General features: G+C 36.0%; 1 protein-coding gene across 1 annotated transcript in view; it reads right to left on the minus strand.

Moving 5' to 3' along the window:
• Positions 1-608: 608 nt before the first annotated feature.
• Positions 609-22,110, minus strand: part of LOC125239397 (lysosomal alpha-mannosidase-like) — a 60,788-nt gene continuing 39,286 nt past the window's right edge. The window contains 6 exon segments of the mRNA XM_048146967.1: positions 609-1,747; positions 5,015-5,137; positions 6,942-7,066; positions 10,784-11,218; positions 11,793-11,886; positions 16,674-16,767. Coding sequence (XP_048002924.1) covers positions 647-1,747; positions 5,015-5,137; positions 6,942-7,066; positions 10,784-11,218; positions 11,793-11,886; positions 16,674-16,767 — 1,972 coding nt within the window. The 3' untranslated portion in view covers positions 609-646.

A 22,110-nucleotide genomic window follows, 5' to 3' on the forward strand; every position in this document is an offset into this window, starting at 1 on the left:
TCTAATGAATAGCGAATGATTTAAAACCTATAACAGAAAAAAAAATTATTCATTGCTTTGAATTTCAAAGAAAAAATGTTCTACAGTATCAATTCTTTAGCATTTATTAAAAAAAAAATTAAAAAGAAGAATATTTAGTTTCGGATAAAATCTGTAGAGCTATATTTTTGTTTTTTCTACTTCATGTAAATATTTATATTTGTACTACATGTATCACATTTGTGTCATTTGTACGTTAGAGTAAGTGCTTAAGAAATATAAGGATTCATTTTTAAACAGGTGTTTTTATTTAATTTTGAACATATATCATTACCTACATCAAAGAGAATAGAGTTAAGTCTGAAGGATCCATATCCCATATTACAGGCGCCAGGATTTTTTCTATTGCCGATACATGATAGAAAATGGACATGAAGTATAGGCAGTGAGAGTTATGAATGATTCACGGTTATTTTCATTAGACATAGACATATATTTTCCGTGATCATGAAAAGCAACCGAGTCGAAATATCGGGAGCTCGACAAAAATCCAGAAGTTAATCACGATCTAATAGAAGTCTAATACAAATAATGAGGGGAAAAGGCATGCGAAAATAAACAACATTTCACTAAACAAAACTTTATTCTACATAATTTGACTAACAAATTATAACTTTTTCATCTCATACTCTGCCACAAAGGTTCTAATTTCTTTGGCCCTCAGTTTTATAGTCAGTCCATCATCATCATACGTCTTCCGCTCTTTGGCTCTATACACATCTTCATTACCATACTCTTTATTAAAACTTTCTGAAAACTCTTCATCGGTATTCCAATCCCATTGTTTAAAATCGGATAACCACATATTAGCAGCTAAAGTTGTTTCTTTAATCGATTTAATCTCAATAGTATTAAAAACTTTACTCAAATCTACAGAAATAAAATCAGGAGATAATTCCTTATCGAAATAGTTTTCAAAACGAATTAAAATCTTGTCTTTCCACGGTTCCAAAGTTAACAAATGAACGCCTTTCGGAAGATCTGTCTTAAGAAAACTATATTCATTTTTCATAGTTTTAAATTTGTCTAAATTAAATGGCGCTTCCGCTACGAATATTTGTGGTTCAGAGAAGAAAGCAAGACTTTTCTGCGCAGCATCTATAAAGTTTTCCTTTTTCGTTTTACGAACGACTTGCAGCATTACAGTATCAATGCTGTATAAGCCTTTACCTCCTGCAGTTTCGTTTAGCGCTTCTCCTACGCCGAAAGCGTCGTCATGTTTAAGTCTCCTATGTTGCATAATTTCAAACCAGCCATCTTTAAGTGACGCGCCGCCTCTCGCCCTGTCTACGTTAGCTACTAACCTTACTTCTTCATCTTCTATATAAATCTCATTAACTATTGGGTAATAGTTTCCAGGGATGGGTTCAGCTAGAGTAACATTCCATTGCGGGCGACTGTTTCTGATTCTTTTCAGCATCTGTCTACCATTTGAGTCAGTGTAAAAAACGCCGTTAGTTTTCAAATCTGTTTCAATTCTTAGGACATATTCTTTGCCTTCATTTAGATTTACAATAGTGTTGAGGTATACTTCGTCATATTGTAAACTGATTTTGAGAGAGACGGAATTATCGTATTGCAGTTGGACTTGTTGTATTTCTGTTTGGACGATGTTGGTGATCGCGAAGTTTTTGAACGTGTGGAGGTTGGGTGAGGAAGTCATGTTGGGACGGAAGATGTAAGCGCCTGATGAGCGGTTAGCTGGTGCCTGGGAAAACAAAGTTTTTATATTAAAAAGTGTGTGATGGGTTAAGAATTTACCTTGTATTTTGATAGCGGGTCAGTAAAGGCAGCTACCAGATCCCGTGCTGCCACTCAAAAATGGTCTAAGAAGCCCTTCCTTCGATTTATAATTACACAAATTGAAAAAAATGTTTCCCATACAATTTCTATGAAATGATATTTTATTTTCACATAAATTTAAATGCCAATCGGTTCCATTCTTATTTAGTATGAATAGTTTTCCGGATTTCAACTTCTAATGTTCTATTTATTTCATGTATCAGTTTCATGAGCTCTGTCTACCCCTTTTGATACAGGTGTGAGTGAATCATCCCCCTAGGGTCCGCTTTGACAACTAATTCCAAGATTTGGTGTAGGCACTAGTTTTACGAAAGCGACTGCCATCTGACCTTCCAACCCGAAGGGTAAACTAGGCCTTATTGGAATTAGTCCGGTTTCCTCACGATGTTTTCCTTCACCGAAAAGCGACTGGCAAATATCAAATGACATTTCGCACATAAGTTCCGAAGAACTCATTGGTACGGTCACGGAATTTAATTTGTTGGTCCACTACTAGCTCATTGTATACTGGACATCTCATAGTTAAGCATAGTTAAGCTATCCAGTACAAAACGACCCAGGTCGGTATCAAAACGACTGGATTCTCAAAACGACCAGAACCACATAAAGACTTGATCGCAAAACGACCACATCTGCAAAAAGCCTTTATCTCGTAATGACTTTCTAGTAAAACGACCACAAAGCATAAAGTCTGAATATCAGAACGGCTTACTATCAAAATTACTTGTTCGCAAAAAGACCACCTCGTAGAAGGTATAGATCTTAAAATGCCCTAATAGCAAAATAACTAGATCGCAAATGAACTTAATCTCAGAATGGCATGGTAGCAATTAGTCTTGTTAGTAAAATAGCATGAAATCATACCATCGTAATAAATAGGTACGTCTCGTGTTTCAACATTATAAAAGAGCCTGGAATCCGCTTTGGCACCTTATCCCAAGATTTTATTTCTACACGTTCTATGAAAGTGACTGCTGTTTACCATCATTTATGCATAGATTTAGAATTATTAAACTAGATTGTTTAGTTAGGTCAAAAAGTGTGTCCAAATGAGAGGTAATTGTTTGGGCTGGTGTCCCTCTCGCACTTACTGACAATGTCAACATTATTCAGTGACGTCATCACTGTCATAAATTGGGGATACCAGTCAATTTTCAAAGTTACTACTAAATCTACTAACACCCAATTGAAAGTATTTTTTAATTATACAAATCTTTGATTTACTGGCATCAAAATAATTACATTATAATTATTTTCAATTTTTTTGAAATATATCGAAACCCTAGTTTGAATATAACATTAAAATAAAATAAGAAGTTATAAAGTCAGGTAATATACAGATAAAAATACTACTAATATGGGAACCTCATTAAAACTGGCAACACGTGCGAGAGGGACACCAGCCCAAACAATGCCCTCTCATGTGGACCGTTTTCGCTAGTCTGATACGATCGACTTTCTGTTTCAGTAATAAGGTTTAATTTCGTATGGCAAAAAATGTGATTGAGCTGTCCCCTGTAAAGGTCTTTGCATTTATGAAACTTAAAAAATGTCCCCTTCTCGCTTTTCTCTTCCTGCAAAAACTCTACCTAGCAGATACCTAAAACATAATCCAAGTACCTACCTATCATGGCACAGACACGACATTGCAAGGTTCCAGCAGAAACCCACGCTAATCATGTTTATGGAGACTCTAAAAAAGGAAGCCGAGTACCAATCCCTCAGTTGACGGAAATCTATACTACTTAAATACGACAAACCGCAAATAAAGATATTATTTTTGACCGAAAATTCAAAAATGAGCTCAACTCACTTAATCCAGGAGACATAACTTGTTTCCATATTCCCCAAAACATTTCAGATCAAGTTAAATTTAAATATCTGTACTAGTTACGTTCAGGAAGTACTACAATTTTATGTTTTTCCTGTTATTATGCAATTTAAGTTATAATAAAGTTTTTTTTTATCTGAAATAAATATGCGTTTTATTGTCCAAGTTTAGAAAAACCAGCAATTAAAAGAAAAAAAATTGTTTAGATCGCCTTTTTCATTCAAAGTTATATTTTGATATTAGTTCCCACAGCCTAGACCTAGAGGTGGTGACCCTGCTCACGAAGTAAGATAAGTATTTATTTAATAGTACATATGGATGGATATTTTTTGCTATTCTGATAACTAGTCGTTTTGATACCATAAATTGTAGTCGTTTCACTAGGAAGTTGTTTTAAGATCTAGTTAAATGATTTATGATTTATGATTTATGATTAGTTATTTTGCTATTAAGGCATTTTAAGATCTATAACTTCTAAGAGGTGGTCTTTTTGCGAACAGGTAATTTTGATAGTAAGCCGTTTTGATATTCAGACTTTATGCTTTGTGGTCATTTTACTAGAAAGTCATTACGAGATAAAGGCTTTTTGCAGATGTGGTCGTTTTGCGATCAAGTCTTTATGTGGTTCTGGTCGTTTTGAGAAACCAGTCGTTTTGATACCGACCCAACGACCCATGATCAACAATTTAATTTCAATTCAATTTATATATCTATTGCACACAACACTAACGGTTAAACCTTACGTGCTAATTGGCATTATATTTCTTAATATCTAACATGCATTAAACAAAAAGAAGTGCAGTGGAATGATTATAAATTCAATGGACATTGCAAGATTATAAAATAAATAAACCGAGGGATTACATGTGAAAGGATAAATATGTCAAGGAAATACAACAATAATTTATAGTCATGTAAGTCCGTGACTGTACGAGCTGGGGTTCAAACCCGCGACCTCCGAACGAAAGTCGCACGCACTTACCGCTAGGCTACCAAGTGTATGTATCTTATACTTTTAAACGAGCAATTCTTGTATATTTATTTATTTATTTATTTATATATACCGACAATCTCGGAAACCGCTCTAACGATTTCGCTAAAATTTGTTATGTGGGGGTTTTCGGGGGTGAAAAATCGATCTAACTTATCCTTAGGTCCCGGAAAACGCGAATTTTCGAGTTTTCATGCGTTTTTCTTCGCGCGCCATCTCGTGTGCAGTAGTTGTACTGTTAAGACAGAATTCTTTCGGTCGATGTAAGTACTATTTATTGCAAAGACTAGATGGCGACACAGGTCAAGGATACGAAACAGAACGGTCGCCCAGATATTGTCAATCTATACCCTATTGTCTCCCTCGCAGCCGATATAGTAGCCGCATGTAAGTCGAATGTGTAGCGTTGTCCCGTCGCGTTTGGAAGTGTACGTCATCCAACTGCTGTCCTTATCGATGGCTAGCGAGGTGTACTGAAATATAAAAAATATTCAATTTAGTTAGAATCAAGGATTATTTATATAGGACTAGCTTTAGCCCGCGGCTTCGCTCGCGTCAGGAAGAGACAAAAAGTAGCCTATGTCACTCTCCATTCCTTCAACTATCTCCACTTAAAAAATCACGTCAATTCGACGCTCCATTTTGCCGTGAAAGACGGACAAACAAACAGACATACACACTTTCCCGTTTATAATATTAGTATGGATTAGTATTGATTTACAATCTTTATACTAAGAATCGTACCTCAATTTTTTAGCGCCACCTATTAAATACTATCATAACTACACTGATGATGCCTACATTTTTTTTCCCCTCACTAGCTCGGAAACACGTGTTTTGTCCTTTAATACCAGCGGGTAAAAACGCATTTTATCCACTAGTGGGTAAAGTAATTTGACCTTGAATAAAGTCAAATTAACTGCTTTAAAGTTGATAAAAGTAGGTGAATCTAGTAATAAAGATGATTTATTTACCACCTGTGGAACTACTGGAAGCAGTGATAAATGCATTTTTTGCGTTGTAGTTTCCTCGCTATAGTGAGGGGAAAAGTTTTGTGTTACACTCGGGTGCAAATGTATTTTACTTCTCGTGTGTTAAAAAACTCGCAAGTTTAGGATTCTATTCTCGAACCACTCGCTTCGCTCGTGGTTCAACTATAGACTCCTTTCACTTGCTCGTTTTTCAATTCCACACTCGGCGTTAAAAAACAACTTTGCCCCCTTGTATAACAAATAACTATTTCAATATTATGTGTATTGACATCATGATATTAAAAGAAATAAATATGTCGTTTGAAAAATAAGAACACGCAAAACACGCAAAAATACTCATTCTTCTCGGAATCACGAGCTGATTCAATCCTGACAATAAAAAAAGTGTCCGCATATTTTTTTTCCTTCACGTCACGATTTTAGTATGAACTTACTACGAGCGTGACGTATTGGAAACTCGAATTTTGTGTGGAAAATATGGAAAACATTTTTTTATCGTCGGGATCGAATTTTTGGCTTATTCAGGTTTTTAAAGCGTTAATGAAAAGCGCCATTAGTAATTGATAAGATATTATTATCTATTAACACTAGAATAAGTCTTCACTACATAGTATAAAACAAAGTCGCTTTCTCTGTCCCTATGTCTCGGTTTTTTTTAATAGATAGAGTAATTTTAGAGGAAGGTTTACATGTAGGTATAGTACCCGTGCGAAGCCGGGGCGGGTCGCTAGTTTAATATAATTTAAGGTACTAACTTTGAAAATGAGTGCTTCATTTCGCCGTTAAACGTAAGTTTGGCGAAAAAACTAGAAACTGTATAACTGTAATCTTTGTTTTCAATAAATAAAAAAAAAAAATTAAAAAAATCAGTTCATGATTCTGAGAAGAATGAGCCCAAACACGTCCAGATCAGGAGAAATTCGATTTTCGAGATTTATTTTGGAAAACCTACTGAAGGCTGAAATAAATAATAAATAAATAAATAAATATTATAGGACATTCTTACACAGATTAACTGAGGCCCACGGTGAGCTCAAGAAGGCTTGTGTTATGGGAACTCAGACAACGATATATATAATATATAAATACTTATATACATAGAAAACATCCATGACTCAGGAACAAATATCTGTGCTCATCACACAAATAAATGCCCTTACCGGGATTCGAACCCGGGACCGCGGCGTAGCAGGCAGGGTCACTACCGACTGCGCCAGACCGGTCATCCAAATCGTGATGTGAAATCGTGAATCGTGGTCGTCAAATGATGATGATGACGACTTACTTCGTTCTCAAGCACGATGTCTTTAGAGGCTTCCACAACCATCGGTTCATCCGATAGCATACGCATCTCATCCTCACTCATCTTTGGGAAGACAGTCTTACTGTCTTTGCTGACTCGCGCCATATCTGGAAGATACACGAAATCATAAATTAAATATAACAAGATCATACCATTCCATACATTAAAATGCGACCGCCTACGAACGCGCTTACACTCCACCACACATAGATGGCGCCACAAAAAATGCCTTGTTGCCACCGATTATTTGTAGATTGGCATTAAGTGTCAACTCCGAGCCGTAAATCTATGTCAAAAGTGACACTTAACGCCATCTACAAGTATAATCGAAAGCTACAAGACATTTTTTGTGGCGCCATCTATGTGTGGTGGAGTGTAAGCGCGGTCTTAGGCGGTCACATTTTAATGTATGGGATGGTATGATCTTGTTATATTTAATCTATGCCGAAATACAAAATTTTTATTTTGAAAAAAAAAAAAAAAACTGACATAGTCGACCGATTTCCATCAAAAACATCTAAAAACACTCCCGACTAATTCAGCTTTCAAATAAAAAAAACTCATTCGGTTCATTCGTTCGGGAGCTACGATGCCACAGACAGACAGACACGTCAAACTTATAACAACCCGTCGTTTTTGCTTCGCCCATATAACCATAATCGGTCGCCGTTCCTACGCAAATCCTCCTATTTTGTGTACACACAGGTCTTCGGGTCTCAATGTTTAGTCGCAGTACGGTCGACGTTTAGTCGCGGCGACCCAAATGGGGACGATTGGTAACAGGCACAAATGGTCACAGAAGTGACAGAAAGTGTGCACTACGCGTGCACACATTGTTACCGTTTGGCGACCATTTTCCCGAAATCATTCGTTCATTTCATTCTTTTTAAATGGCGACTGTCAGAGACGTCAAAGTGAAAAAGAAATAAAATCATTTGACATTAAAATGTAATGGCGTAAGAATTTGTTAAAGGTAAATATTGTTTGCATTTCTATTATGTATAATGTGGGCTAATTACCATGGCCAATTAAATTGCTCGAGTTATTTCATAAAATAAGTCTAAATTTATCAACGCGCCATCAATTTACCTCAGTTTAACCAGCAATAATATTATTGACTACTCGGTGTTTGTGTTTATAACTATTTGATTGGTGAAGTTCTAGTGCTGTGGTGTATATACTATACTGAAATAATAAAAATAATGCCTAGAAAACCAACAAAGTTGTTAAAATATGGATTAAGACTGGGTAATATTCTATGTAAAAAACAGTCGCCAAACGGTCACCAAAACGGTCGCAAAATGGTCGCAGCGTACACGCGTGACCGAAAGCAGTGAATATTTATAAGATTTTCAAGATGGATTCTTGTATTCATTTTTTCCAGGTATCCTCAAACTTTATTAACATTAAGTATGCCGTACTCAGTTGTCCTCACTGAGGAAGATTTAAAAAAATTTGTTACGTGCGTGCCGAGCTGCTGGATTGTAAAGGATAAAATTTTATTGTGGCCCAAGAACAGAAAGCCGAATGAATTGGACCGGTTGAGGAGGGCGGAAGAAAAGCCCTCCAATGACTGGGTCCAATTGCGGTGCCTAGTCAAGGCCACCGCAATAACAAATTTTGCTGAAGGCCGAAGAATAGAAGCATTATACGCTTCATTTGAGGATACCGAAGATGAAGAAAGGTAAATGTCATGCATTATTTTAATTAAGTACGTAATACTTTTAGTAGCCGCTTGTCAACCTTTGTACAGGACGTTTTTATAGCCGGCAATATTTTTGGAGTTGATATGCTATGTAAAAAATTAAAATCGTCAAATGTCACATTTCGTTAAATTTTACCTAAACGACTCTCCGTTTATCATTCTGTCTGAAAAATCTTTTAACGCGTACGTGGGCCATTTTTAGGGTTCCGTAGTCAACTAGAGTGCTTAAATGGTCGTCGTCGTTTATTATTATTTAATTCGCTCATATTTAAATGATTCAAAGCAACCAGTCCACAACTTCACAAAACAGTTTGAGAAACCTTCGTATTTCAGATTGTCATTTGCGGATACAGTGGTTTAGGAGCAGTTCGGTAACCAGACCTACACATGTGTGTACAAATTCTGTCAATGTCACTGTCAGAAACCGTTCTAACAGTGACAATGACAGCCACAAATTCGTCCACATGTTGTTACCGTTATGTGTGCAAACGTCGACTAATAAAGTGTCGTTAAAAGTCATTCTGACAGTGACATTGACAGCCACAAATTCGTACACATTTTGTTACCGTAACGAGTGCACACGACGACTACACTTTGTTATTGTAACAATACGGTCGCATTGTTTGCACGACGTTACCACGCGTTATGTCACATTTGACAGTTAGTTACTGATTTGAAGATTTTGCGACTGAAATGGTTGTATGGGCGGGGGTTAAAAAGAGGAGACATTCTGCCAGTAACCTATTAATAGAAGCTATCTTTACCTTCTGCCATTTTCAATCTGTCTGTCTGTCTGTCTGTGTGTGTGTGTCTGTCTGTGCCATCGTAGCACCCGAACGGATGAACCGATTTAGATTGCGTTTTTTTCTGAAAGCTGAGTTAGTCGGGATCAGTGTTCTTAGCCATGTTTCATGAAAATCGGTCTACTATGTCGCGGTCGGGGGTTTTTTCAAAATTTTAATTTTGTGGTTAAGTTAGTTAATAATCGTCTCTCCACAATATTAACACATTCACTACCAGACAAAAATGGAGCACTACGTCAGAAACCGGACGTTATCGAAGTATATCCGCCCGCTTCTATGGCGACAACCCGGCAAATTCAGGAGTGCCTATTAGGCGGGTTTTAGTTGCGAAAGTGTTACCATCTATGATAATGATGATGAATAATGTAGGTAATACTAAGACAAAGAAACTGCTATTTAATTAATATGACGGAATGACATAATAATTTTCACCACACCAACTGTTAAAGGCTTACTTTGCTATTCGAAAACAGATAGCAAAATTGCATTTTATCCACAAGAGTGCAAAGTAATTTCATACAAATTTTAACCTGATGTCTTAAGCTGGCTGGTAGAATTTACCTATAAATGATAATTTTGAATCATAAATATTGAATAAATTGATGGATTTGATTTAAATTGATGTTTTATAGTTAGTATTTTGTTCGTGTTGGTGTGGTGATAAATTTTGTGTTTCACTCGGTGGCAAAGTTTTTTTAACCTTCGTGCCTTGAAACCCTCGCAACGCTCAAGATTCCACTTTTTGAACCACTCGCTACGCTCGCGGTTCAATATTGGAATCTTTCGCTTGCTCGGGTATCAACATTGGCATGTGCGGTTAAACAACTACTTTGCCCCCTTGTAAAACAAATAACTATATAAGTATCAATTGTAATATATGCATGCACTAGAATAAGCAGGCTATGCATACACCAATTTTCACATGCCTATCGGCCGAATGTATTAGGCTCTGTATCTTCATTTGTAACATTTTATGTACCATACAGAGTGTAACAAAAATGGTGGTGATCCGATTAAGGGCGTACTCAGTATCGTATTCTTATCAGGAAAAAGTAGAAGAAAATTTTTTTTTCGCTAAAAAAATTTTCACTTTTGTATGAGCCGGGCCGCGCGAATCGGTCGAATCTCCATACAAAGATAAAAAAATTTTTTGCGAAAAAAATTTTTATCCTACTTTTTCCTGATGAGAATACGATACTGAATACGCCCTTAAACGGATCACCACCATTTTTGTTACACCCTGTATATTCTTGTGAATAAATGAAATCTAATCTAATCTATATGCTATAGAACGGTCGTCATAAACTTTAACTCACCTTCGACAAGTTTCTTGCTGGCCTCCTTAAGTATACCCTGGATCTCCTCTTCAGTATTCCCATTCCCATCCTTCAACACGTCCCAATTGATATCCTTATCATAATCATGCTCTTCCACATTCAACGTATCTCTAACTGGTATCTTTTCGAAAACATCTGCTTTGGAAACCAATGTTTCAGATTCAACATTCTTTATATCAACTTCAATTTTGTCTTTAATGTCTTTCCAATAATCATTTATGTTAGAATAATAATCATATCTTTTCTTAGTGTCTCTCTTTTCTTTGCTATCTTTTTTGACGTAGAAGTTTTTGTAACCGAGTCCAGGCAAGTTTTTGACGACGAACATTAGAACGTGGGTAGCGTTGGACTGTCTCGTTGGGATTAAAAAGTATTCGTATAAAAGTTTTTGAACTAGGCCGAATATTTTGGTTCCTGGAAATAATTTTGGATACAATTAAATACCGTTAAGTACTTAAATATATAATCCACCAGCTTTTGCCTGCGGCTTCGCTCGCGTTAGAAAGAGACAAATAGTAACCTATGTTATTCTCCATCTCAACTATCTCCACTTAAAAAATCACGTCAATTCGCTCGTCTTGCCGTGAAAGACGGGCAAACAAACAGACACACACATTTTTCCATTTATAATATTAGTATGGACTAATAGTATAACTAGAAAAGTGTGTGTGTCTGTTTGTTTGTCTTTCACGGCAAAACGGAGCGACAAATTGACGCGAGTTGATGGGATGGAGAGTGACATAAGGGTTGTATGGAATGGAGCATAGCGTCACTACTTTTAAAAAATCTCGTATCTCACGCTGCTTCTCAAAGTTAAAACGCAGTAAGTCTATATGCATTCCATACATACTTACTACAATTTTTTTTTCATTGCCAGACAAAGATACAAGTTGTTTTAAAAGTAGTGACGATATATGAGTAACTTAAGTACACATATATTTTTATACTTGGCTGTATTATGTATTTTAATTCCTTACACACAACTTACCAGTTTCGTCATAAACGGAGTATCCTGTGCCAATGACGGGCAGTTCTACATAAGTGTAGCCTCTTGGCAAGACCTGGTTGTTGAACACTGTCACCTGATAAAGTGAATGAGTACACCCGTTAGAGTATGGTCAAAGAGGATCGAGTATTATAGAGAGTTACTGTCGAAGTAAAATGTGTAATCGCAGTGTATGGCACTGCCATCTCTCGACACAGGCTTAAAACTTTTGAACCTCACTTTTGACAATTTGGCCCATATTATAAATTGAAATTGATATCATACACGAAAGAAAAAACGACAAGGCCCACTGGTGCTGCACGGGAAGCATGGTCGCGCGATAGACGATAAAATAGCAGGCTGTCCCTATCGCACTATTTGTAAAGCTCGGCCAGCCAATTTATATATAGTAGTGTGACTACTTAAAAACTTATTTGACATAAAAAACCAATATTTATAGATTTTGGGTAAGTATAAAGTACGTATTTTCGACTAAAAATGTGTGTATTTTTTATTTTGGCACCAGAAATCGATGTCAGCGATGTAGTGACGTCATCGAATAGGAACCTTCTTCATGTCAAAACAATCACTGAAAATGTTGTTTTTGAGTAGAATAACCTGATGCACAGATAATCAGATTAACATGACGGTGTTGTTTCTGCCTGATTACGTAAAAGTATACTTTAAAAATATTTTCTGCTGTTTTTAAGTCATAATAAAATATAGTAATATTTTAGTTAATTAGACAGTGCTTAATCATATAAGACAGACTTTAAAAAGGGTCTAGTAGCCTATTGAACCCATATCCCATAGTCGACTTTATACATACTTATCAAAGACTTATCTAACTCCGTATAGACCGATAAAGTCTAAGAAAAAAACGTACCTCAAAACCATACAGAAAAAGGTACGGTGAGCTAGATGGCGATACACCTTTGGGGTACGCTCGGCTCACAGAACACCCCACTAGAAGCCTAATGCAAGCGATATTGTTCGAGACGCAAATCACCAATCCTTGCGGGGTGAGGGGGGAGCGCAAGGTGCTGCCATTGGTCGTTTCAAATAATGGCGCGCCTCTACGATTATCCGTAGGGATGGGAATGGGACATGTCTATTATAGACAATGGTACCGGTGCCAGTACTGTGGTGAATTTGTTATGCAACAAATTATAATATTATAGCAGTTTTTCTTACTTATTTATATTTCTTTAGTTATAAAGTATTATTTCTACAAGTAATGGTAAGAAATGCGCAAGTTAGGCGTTTTTGCAAGCTTTTATTTAACTTGCAATGTTAGTATATTCGGGTGAAATCATGCTACTTTTAAAGCAGATATTTTTAACCGATTGAGCTGAAATTTTGCACACATAATTGTGTAAATCATATGACGATGCAATATTATGGTATCATGGAGCTGATCTGCTGATGGACCAGAAACGTGGCCATAGATTAAATTTCATATCTGATTATGATGTTGAGTTGTTGACCTCAATTCCAATAAGGCCTAGTTACCCTTCGGGTTGGAAGGTCAGATGGCAGTCGCTTTCATAAAACTAGTGCCAACTCTTGGGATTAGTTTCCAAAGCGGACCCCAGGCTCCCATGAGCCATGAGCCAGAGCAAGGAGGATGATGATTGTGATAGCACCTCAATAAAAATCATTCTAGTAACTAATAACTAAACTGTGCATTTTTACTTACGTTTACTAAGTTAAATTACCAACTAAATATTCTAAACTAATCAATCAACTAAATAACACTACAGACTCTACAGATTCTAGATAATTATACTCAATTACAAATCTGCTTTCTTTTATATTTCATAAAATGGTAGCACATGGTACGAACGGTAGTAAGAAGTTCCCGCAACAGATAAACTAACATGGCCCCATCCCTAGTCGTTTACGTGAAAGGGATAGCATATCGCATTGTTAACTAGGCAAAAAGGGATGGACGCGCCTCGGTGCCGCTCAGTACAACCATATTGACCAGTATAAATGAACTCCGCGAATAATAAACAATATTCAACAAAATAATTATTTTGACTTAACTGTGGAATGTTATTCCATCTTTTTTATATGTGGAAGTGTTAGAAGACTTGCCACACCACTTTGTGCTGCAAGAGACCATTGTTTGCAACCAAATTTAATTATTTAAGATTTTTTACCGAGCGGACACGAACACTGTTAGCGGGTCGTATACTTGGGCGCTACTGATCGGTGTCGAACGCGTTCAAACTTTTATACACCTGATTTGTCGTATGCTTGGTGACCGCGAGTCGCCCTGTAAGGGCCGTCTTGTTGTATTGGTCTGTGGCTCCCATATAACCATAATCGGTCGCCGTTCCTACGCAAATCCTCCTATTTTGTGTACACACAGGTCTTCGGGTCTCAATGTTTAGTCGCAGTACGGTCGACGTTTAGTCGCGGCGACCCAAATGGGGACGATTGGTAACAGGCACAAATGGTCACAGAAGTGACAGAAGTGTGCACTACGCGTGCACACATTGTTACCGTTTGGCGACTACTTTCCCAAAATCATTCGTTCATTTCATTCTTTTCAAATGGCGACTGTCAGAGACGTCAAAGTAAAAAAGAAATAAAATCATTTGACATTAAAATGTAATGGCGTAAGAATTTGTTAAAGATAAATATTGTTTGCATTTGTAATATAATGTGGGCTAATTACCATGGCCAATTAAATTGCTCGAGTGATTTCATAAAAAAAGTCTAAATTTATCAACGCGCCATCAATTTAACTCAGTTTAACCAGTAATAATATTATTGACTACTCGGTGTTTGCGTGTTATGTATATTGATTGGTGAAGTTTTAGTGCTCCGGTGCATATACTATACTGAAATAATAAAAATAATGCCCAGAAAACCAATAAAGTTGTTAAAATATGGATTAAGACGGTAATATTCCATGTAAAAAACAGTCGCCAAACGGTCACCAAACGGTCGACAAACGGTCGCAAAATGGTCGCAGCGTACACGCGTGACCGAAATCAGTGAATATTTATTATATTTTCAAAATGGCTTCCTGTATTAATTTTTTCCAGGTATCCTCAAACTTTATAAACAATTAAATATGCCGTCGTACTTAGTTGCCCTCACTAAAGAAGATTAAAAAAAATTGTAACGTGCGTACCGAGCTGCTGGGTTGTAAAGGATCGGGGATCATATTATTATGGTCTTCTATAGAGCTACTAGTATTTTGCGGCATTTCACAATTGACACTTGTTGAAGTAGTCGTCATTAATATTACTATCAACATTAATTTCAGCAATCTGGACTTCTTTTGTCAAGATTTTTGTATAGATAAGTGTCTATAAATTTGCAATGTTAAAGAGACATAAATAAAACGTAGTAGAGTAAATAATGTGTTTTTTTTGTAACCCAAACAAAATACTTGTAGATACGAGTGCGGAAAAGAGGAAAATCGATACGAGTAGCGATAAATTAATACACGAACGAAGGGAGTGTTTTAAATCGACACGAGTTGTGAATGTCCTTTTCGCACGTGTATCGTACGACGATTTTCAGTACCTAAATCTAAGCTAAGAGTTTCGACCAGACAAGAAATGAATCATTGCTTGATTTTCTCGCACTACTGCGTTAAAAAAAGCAGCATCTGTACTGAAAAAAACTATCATTGCGCAACAGAAATTCTATTAATATCACAGTAAATACTCTATTTCATTTGATTCCTACTTTTATTGTGTAAAGCAACACTACACTTCATTTTTATCAATAAGAATTAAAAATTATATATTTAATACATTAAGTAACTATAAAGTGCTTATGTATTTGTATTATCATTCTGCACTTTTCTTAACTTTCCCATATTTCTATAAAATGTCGAAGAGTGCTTAAATGGTCGTCGTCGTTTATTATTATTTAATTCGCTCATATTTAAATGATTCAAAGCAACCAGTCCACAACTTCACAAGACAGTTTGAGAAACCTTCGTATTTCAGATTGTCATTTGCGGATACAGTGGTTTAGGAGCAGTTCGGTAATCAGACCTACACATGTGTGTACAAATTCTGTCAATGTCACTGTCAGAAACCGTTCTGACAGTGACAATGACAGCCACAAATTCGTCCACATGTTGTTACCGTTATGTGTGCAAACGTCGACTAATAAAGTGTCGTTAAAAGTCATTCTGACAGTGACATTGACAGCCACAAATTCGTACACATTTTGTTACCGTAACGAGTGCACACGACGACTACATTTTGTTATTGTATCAATACGGTCGCATTGTTTGCACGACGTTACCACGCGTTATGTCACATTTGACAGTTAGTTACTGATTTGAAGATTTTGCGACTGAAATGGTTGTATGGGCTCGGCTAGATGGCGCTAATATTAATATTTGACATTTTAACACATATCAAGCTAAGAATATGGGCCAAATTGTCAAAACGGATGTTCAAAAGTTTTAAGCCTGTGTCGAGAGATGGCAGTCTATGCACTGTAATTACACATTTTACTTTGACAGTAATTCTTTATAATACTCGATTTTGATACTTATATCATAAATTAAATATAACAAGATCATACCATCCCATACATTAAAATGCGACCGCCTACGAACGCGCTTACACTCCACCACACATAGATGGCGCCACAAAAAATGCCTTGTTGCCACCGATTATTTGTAGATTGGCATTAAGTGTCAATTCCGAGCCGTAAATCTATGTCAAAAGTGACACTTAACGCCATCTACAAGTATAATCGAAAGCTACAAGACATTTTTTTTGTGGCGCCATCTATGTGTGGTGGAGTGTAAGCGCGGTCTTAGGCGGTCGCATTTTAATGTATGAGATGGTGTATGATCTTGTTATATTTAATTTATGCTTATATACAGATTCTACTTACGATAAAAGCTTTGCTGCGCTCAGTGACACCGCACTGCGATTGGTTGAACTCGCATCGTTCGTAGACTAGACTCGTCTCTGATTGGAGCAGTTTACTGTAAACATTACAAATGCAAGTTTTTAGAAATAGTATATTAAAAACAATATTGGTGACACCTTACACAGATCGACTTAGCCCCAAAGCTTGTACTATGGGTGCTAAGCGACGATATACATATATACTTAAATAGACAAATACATACTTGTATACATATTAGAAAACATCCATGACGCCGGAACAAATATCTGTGCTCATTTCACAAATAAATGCCCTTACCGGGATTCGAACCCAGAACCGCGGCTTAGCAGGCAGGGTACCGACTGAGCCAGACCGGTCGTCATTACGATTTAAGTGCGGAAAGTAAATTCGTAAGGAGCGGCGATAAATTAAAACACGTACGAAGAAGACCGCGCTAACCGAAGTAGGTAGTTTTCGAGATATTTTGTGTTAGACGCACTTGCCTGCTAGACGCACTTTGCCACCTTAACCTACTTTTAGGTTGTCTGACAGATCGTCGGGTTAAAACCATAGATTTAGAATTATTAAACTAGATTGTTTAGTTAGGTCAAAAAGTGTGTCCACATGAGAGGTAATTGTTTGGGCTGGTGTCCCTCTCGCACTTGCTGACAATGTCAACATTATTCAGTGACGTCATCACTGTCATAAATTGGGGATACCAGTCAATTTTCAAAGTTACTACTAAATCTACTAACACCCAATTGAAAGTATTTTTTAATTATACAAATCTTTGATTTACTGGCATCAAAATAATTACATTATAATTATTTGCAATTTTTTTGAAATATATCGAAACCCTAGTTTGAATATAACATTAAAATAAAATAAGAAGTTATAAAGTCAGGTAATATACAGATATTATAAAGTCAGGTAATATACAGATAAAAATACTACTAATATGGGAACCTCATTAACACTGGCAACACGTGCGAGAGGGACACCAGCCCAAACAATGCCCTCTCATGTGGACCGTTTTCGCTAGTCTGATACGATCGACTTTCTGTTTCAGTAATAAGGTTTAATTTCGTATGGCAAAAAATGTGATTGAGCTGTCCCCTGTAAAGGTCTTTGGTTAAAACATACAATGTAACACTTAATTGTCGTAATCGTTACTATAAGTGGGTTCTTAATTGTTATCTTTGCGTTTTATACAGAGTGGGGCCTGTAACAAAGGCGAAGAATTGAACTCTAGGCTATTCTCCTTATACTAATCAACATTTGTTCGGCGACTTTTATAAATAACTTGTATTTTGATTTTTATCACCCTTGAAAGTTTTTTCTAAGAGGTAATGTATTGCGAATTCTGTTAAGTCTAAAGTGTGACAGACAACGTCAATGACAACAATAATGGCGTACATTGAAGCTAATATCGCATGATTTTGTGTGAATCGCTGGTTCTATCCAAATTAAATTACGGTGATATCGTCTATGGACCACGCTTGCAACAAAAGACTCGCCGCTTGATACAGAGAGTACAAAATGCTTGTTATAGATTTATTTATTCAATACCTCCAAGAAGCCATAATATATCTCCGTATCTGAACAAATCGTCCATTCTCAATATGTCTTCTCGGAGACATCTCCATCTTGCATGTCTCCTTTTTGGCGTTTTAAATAATAAATCACCGGAATATCTCTTTTCCAAAGTATCCACATCAACTTTTCATAACCGCCATGGTACTAGGTCAACTCGATGTTGCCTTTTGGAAATGTATCCACACAGAACAGTCGCATTTACTGGTTGTTTCCGATATCTCGCGACCAAATGCTGGAATGATATCCCTCCACCTGTAAGACAACTAAAAAGTAAGAAATCTTTCAAATTGCAATTTAAAAAGATATTACTGGAGAAACAAAAAACAGGGATACCATACGGATTTTTGGTCGCGGATTTTAGGATATAATTATTTTTACGGTACATTCTTAACGGCACGTTTGCGCACTTTATAACACTTTATAACACAAGTATTACTTACACATTTTCTATATTCTTGTTGGTCATTAATTGTATATGTATGTATTATTTCCACTTTAATTTGTATTTCATTTCACAGCAATGTATATAATTATATTTATAATCATAAATTGTTTTCTCACCTTACTTTAAAATTAGCTTAACCTATTTCTTCATTTATACACATTTCTTTATTTATTTAACTGTAACGTGATCTGGGTGCCGGCAGAATATCAGTGCCTCACTCGAAAGGGTGAAGCGTATAGCTGAGTCGGAACCCTTTTGTTTTTGCTGCAATGCACACAGTGTTGGGAAGCATTTTTTTAAATGTTGTGTACGTAATTTTAAGTCAATTGTATGTTTTTTTTCTTCTTCTCTTTTTGTTGTTCTGTGTTGCATTTGTAATTGTGTGTTATTGCAGCATTCAAATAAAGCTTTTATCTATCTATCTATCTATCTATATTGATTTTGTATGAAAAATTAAAAATTTAAAGACTTCATAATTTTTAAAAGTCACTGAACAAATGTTGATCAGTATAAGGAGAATAGCCTACAGTTCAATTCTTCGCGTTTGTTACAGGCCCCACTCTGTATAGAAAAACCTGAAGCATGAAACATCGACTTATCGTTTGAAGTGTAAAATCTTGAAGCAAAAGTCAAGACAAGCAAAGGATACAAATAATATAAATAAGTGTTTAGTATTGCTAAATATTGTGAGTTATTCGTAGTTAATAGTAGTAATCAAAGTGATTTTTTTTCCATAAAGTGTCCGTAGGTGTTTTTTTTTTCACTAAGTCAAAATATGGTCGAAGTCCGTTTAAGAGCATATTTTATTAGCTATCGTATTTTGATTTGAATAAACTGGTTCAAAAAATACGCGATAAAATAGGGCCTGTGTGGTGATGGGTTAAGAATTTCACCACCCCCTTTCTTCCCGTGGGTGTCGTAGAAGGCGACTGTGGGATTTGGGTTAAATTGTGGCGTAGGTGAGAGGCTGGCAACCTGTCACTGCAATGTCACAGTTTCGTTTTCTTCAACCCCTTATTTGCCAAGAGTGGCACTGAAGCTTTAGTAGTTTCATGTGCTCTGCCTACCCCTTTATGGGATACAGGCGTGATTGTATGTACCTATGTATGTATGTAAATAGGGCAGAAGCATGCACGTCGCATAAGTCGGACGGCCCTCCAGACAAAAGTAGATTTTTTTATTTTATGTAGAAAGTTTTTATTCTACATTTTAGGCAATAAATCCTTAAATGAACAGTTCCGGGCAACTTTGTACATAGCCACGTCAGCAAATTTTAATTGATCCTATTTTTTTACCAACACATACGTACATACAATCACGCCTGTATCCCATAAAGGGGTAGGCAGAACACATGAAACTACTAAAGCTTCAGTGCCACTCTTGGCAAATAAGGGGTTGAAAGAAAACGAAAACTGTGATTTTTACCAACACTTAGTAATATAAGTTGACTTTCACAAGATATTTACAGGTTAATTGTTATAATTAAGAAAATATAGATACTAGAGAACCTTAATCACGAAATAAAACTTATCAAAATCTCAATTCATCAAAAAAAAATTGGTAACAAAATAGGACTAATAAAAACAAATTTAACTTTTTCCTTAATTTTTGTACAAACTTTTCGAGAACTGCTGAAATTTATCTTCAAAGTTTCTACACAATTTTTACTGTGTATCAGAATAACAACGCCCATAGTCCATATAGTCATATAGGCATAGTCATATGTTTCTGCGCCCTCTTAGTCATATATTTTTGGCCAGGCTTTAGTCAATATTTTTACAATGGTATGTTTTAAAGAGAGCTGAACTGAAACTGAAAAAGCTCTCGCACCGAATTCTTCGTAGCCATCAATTTTATGTAAATTAATTCGTGTAATGAATCTAATTAGACCATAAAAATGATAAGAGGTATTAATGTAGGCATTTTCAGGTTTTATCTTCTGTAGTTAATTGAACCACAGAGTTGAAAGTTGGTCAGAGCAGTAGCTCTCATCAAATTCGTGTATATATTCCAAAACAAACTCTCCCACCATCGGTGTTCCTTAGGGTTGTAAAAAAACGGTTTTTTCTGGCTTGAAAAAAAAACATGAAAAAAAACCGTGAAAAAAAACTGTTTTTTTTCTGGAGTATGTTTTTTTCTAAAGTACGAAATCTCAAAATTTGCAAGTAGTTAATACTTTTATACGGTTTTTTAGACTTAATGTTAACTATTAAACGAATTTAATCAAATAACTTTAATTTCTGGTCTTATAAAAGTAACATTTACGAAATCTGTAGTTTGTAGTTATCACTATTTACTGTTGGCAACACCACCGCCTCTCCACGCTACACGCCGCATCGGGGATTCCCCAATAAACGTTTGTATACTGAATTAAAATGTACGTTATTGTTATTGAAACACGTTACAACTCACGAAAAACCGTTATTGTCGTATTATTTGTTCATCTGAAAAAAAAAAACATATAGGTGCTCGGTTTTTTTTCATGTTTTTTTTTCATAATTCTGAAAAAAAAACATTTGGTTTTTTTTCTATTTACAACCCTAGTGTTCCCTAAAAACACGACAGCGGTCTCTTTAAAGCAAGAGTGAAGACTATTACTGAATCGGTGAGCTCCATCTTAGACTCTGTCGTCACTTTCCATCAGTGTGACTAGGGTCAATCGCCGATCAGTATACAAAAAAAACGATTTTGAACTTTTATTTAAAATTTAAAAAATTAAACAAATACTGTCAAGTTTGAGGCTATAAAAAACTCGATAGTTTTTAGGGTTCCATTAGTTCCATACCTACAAAGGAAAAAAACAAGCCTTGTCGGACCACTCGTGCGTCTGTCTGTCCGTCTGTCAGTCTGTCACAGTCTAATTGTTGTAAATAAAGTCATAAGATCTTGATTTGCCTGAAGATTAAAAATCTATAATAGCTTCTTTACATAAGAGGAAGTACTTAAACAAAATAGGCTATAAAAATGGTTGTAACAAACAAACAGATGGCCACGTCGAAATTATAAGGTTACCATTTTTGCCCTTTTGCCTACGGAACCCTAAAACCTTATAGTCAAGTGACTTACTAGATTCTTACAGCTTACTGTTCACTCTCGATGTGTGAATGTGTGGGTTCGAACATGAGGAAATCATCGAGTCATAAAGTTAGTTTCCAAGTGATTGTACCTCTGTTTATTTTCCACTCAGTGGATACATTATTAGGTGTTTTTTTTATTTGTAAATATTTTCAGTTCTTAAAAGTGCAAGAGACAGTATGTGGTTATGGACAGTGCTAATATTTGTGTAAGTATTTTTATTAAAATATATTTTATTTATAATAGTTTCTATCGTGACAATAGTTTTTACTAAACGACCACGTTTATGACATAAAATTTAACACGGTTGTTATTCATTCGCAT

This window comes from Leguminivora glycinivorella, chromosome 25, assembly GCF_023078275.1.
Source record: "Leguminivora glycinivorella isolate SPB_JAAS2020 chromosome 25, LegGlyc_1.1, whole genome shotgun sequence".
NCBI classification, from domain to species: Eukaryota; Metazoa; Arthropoda; class Insecta; order Lepidoptera; family Tortricidae; genus Leguminivora; species Leguminivora glycinivorella.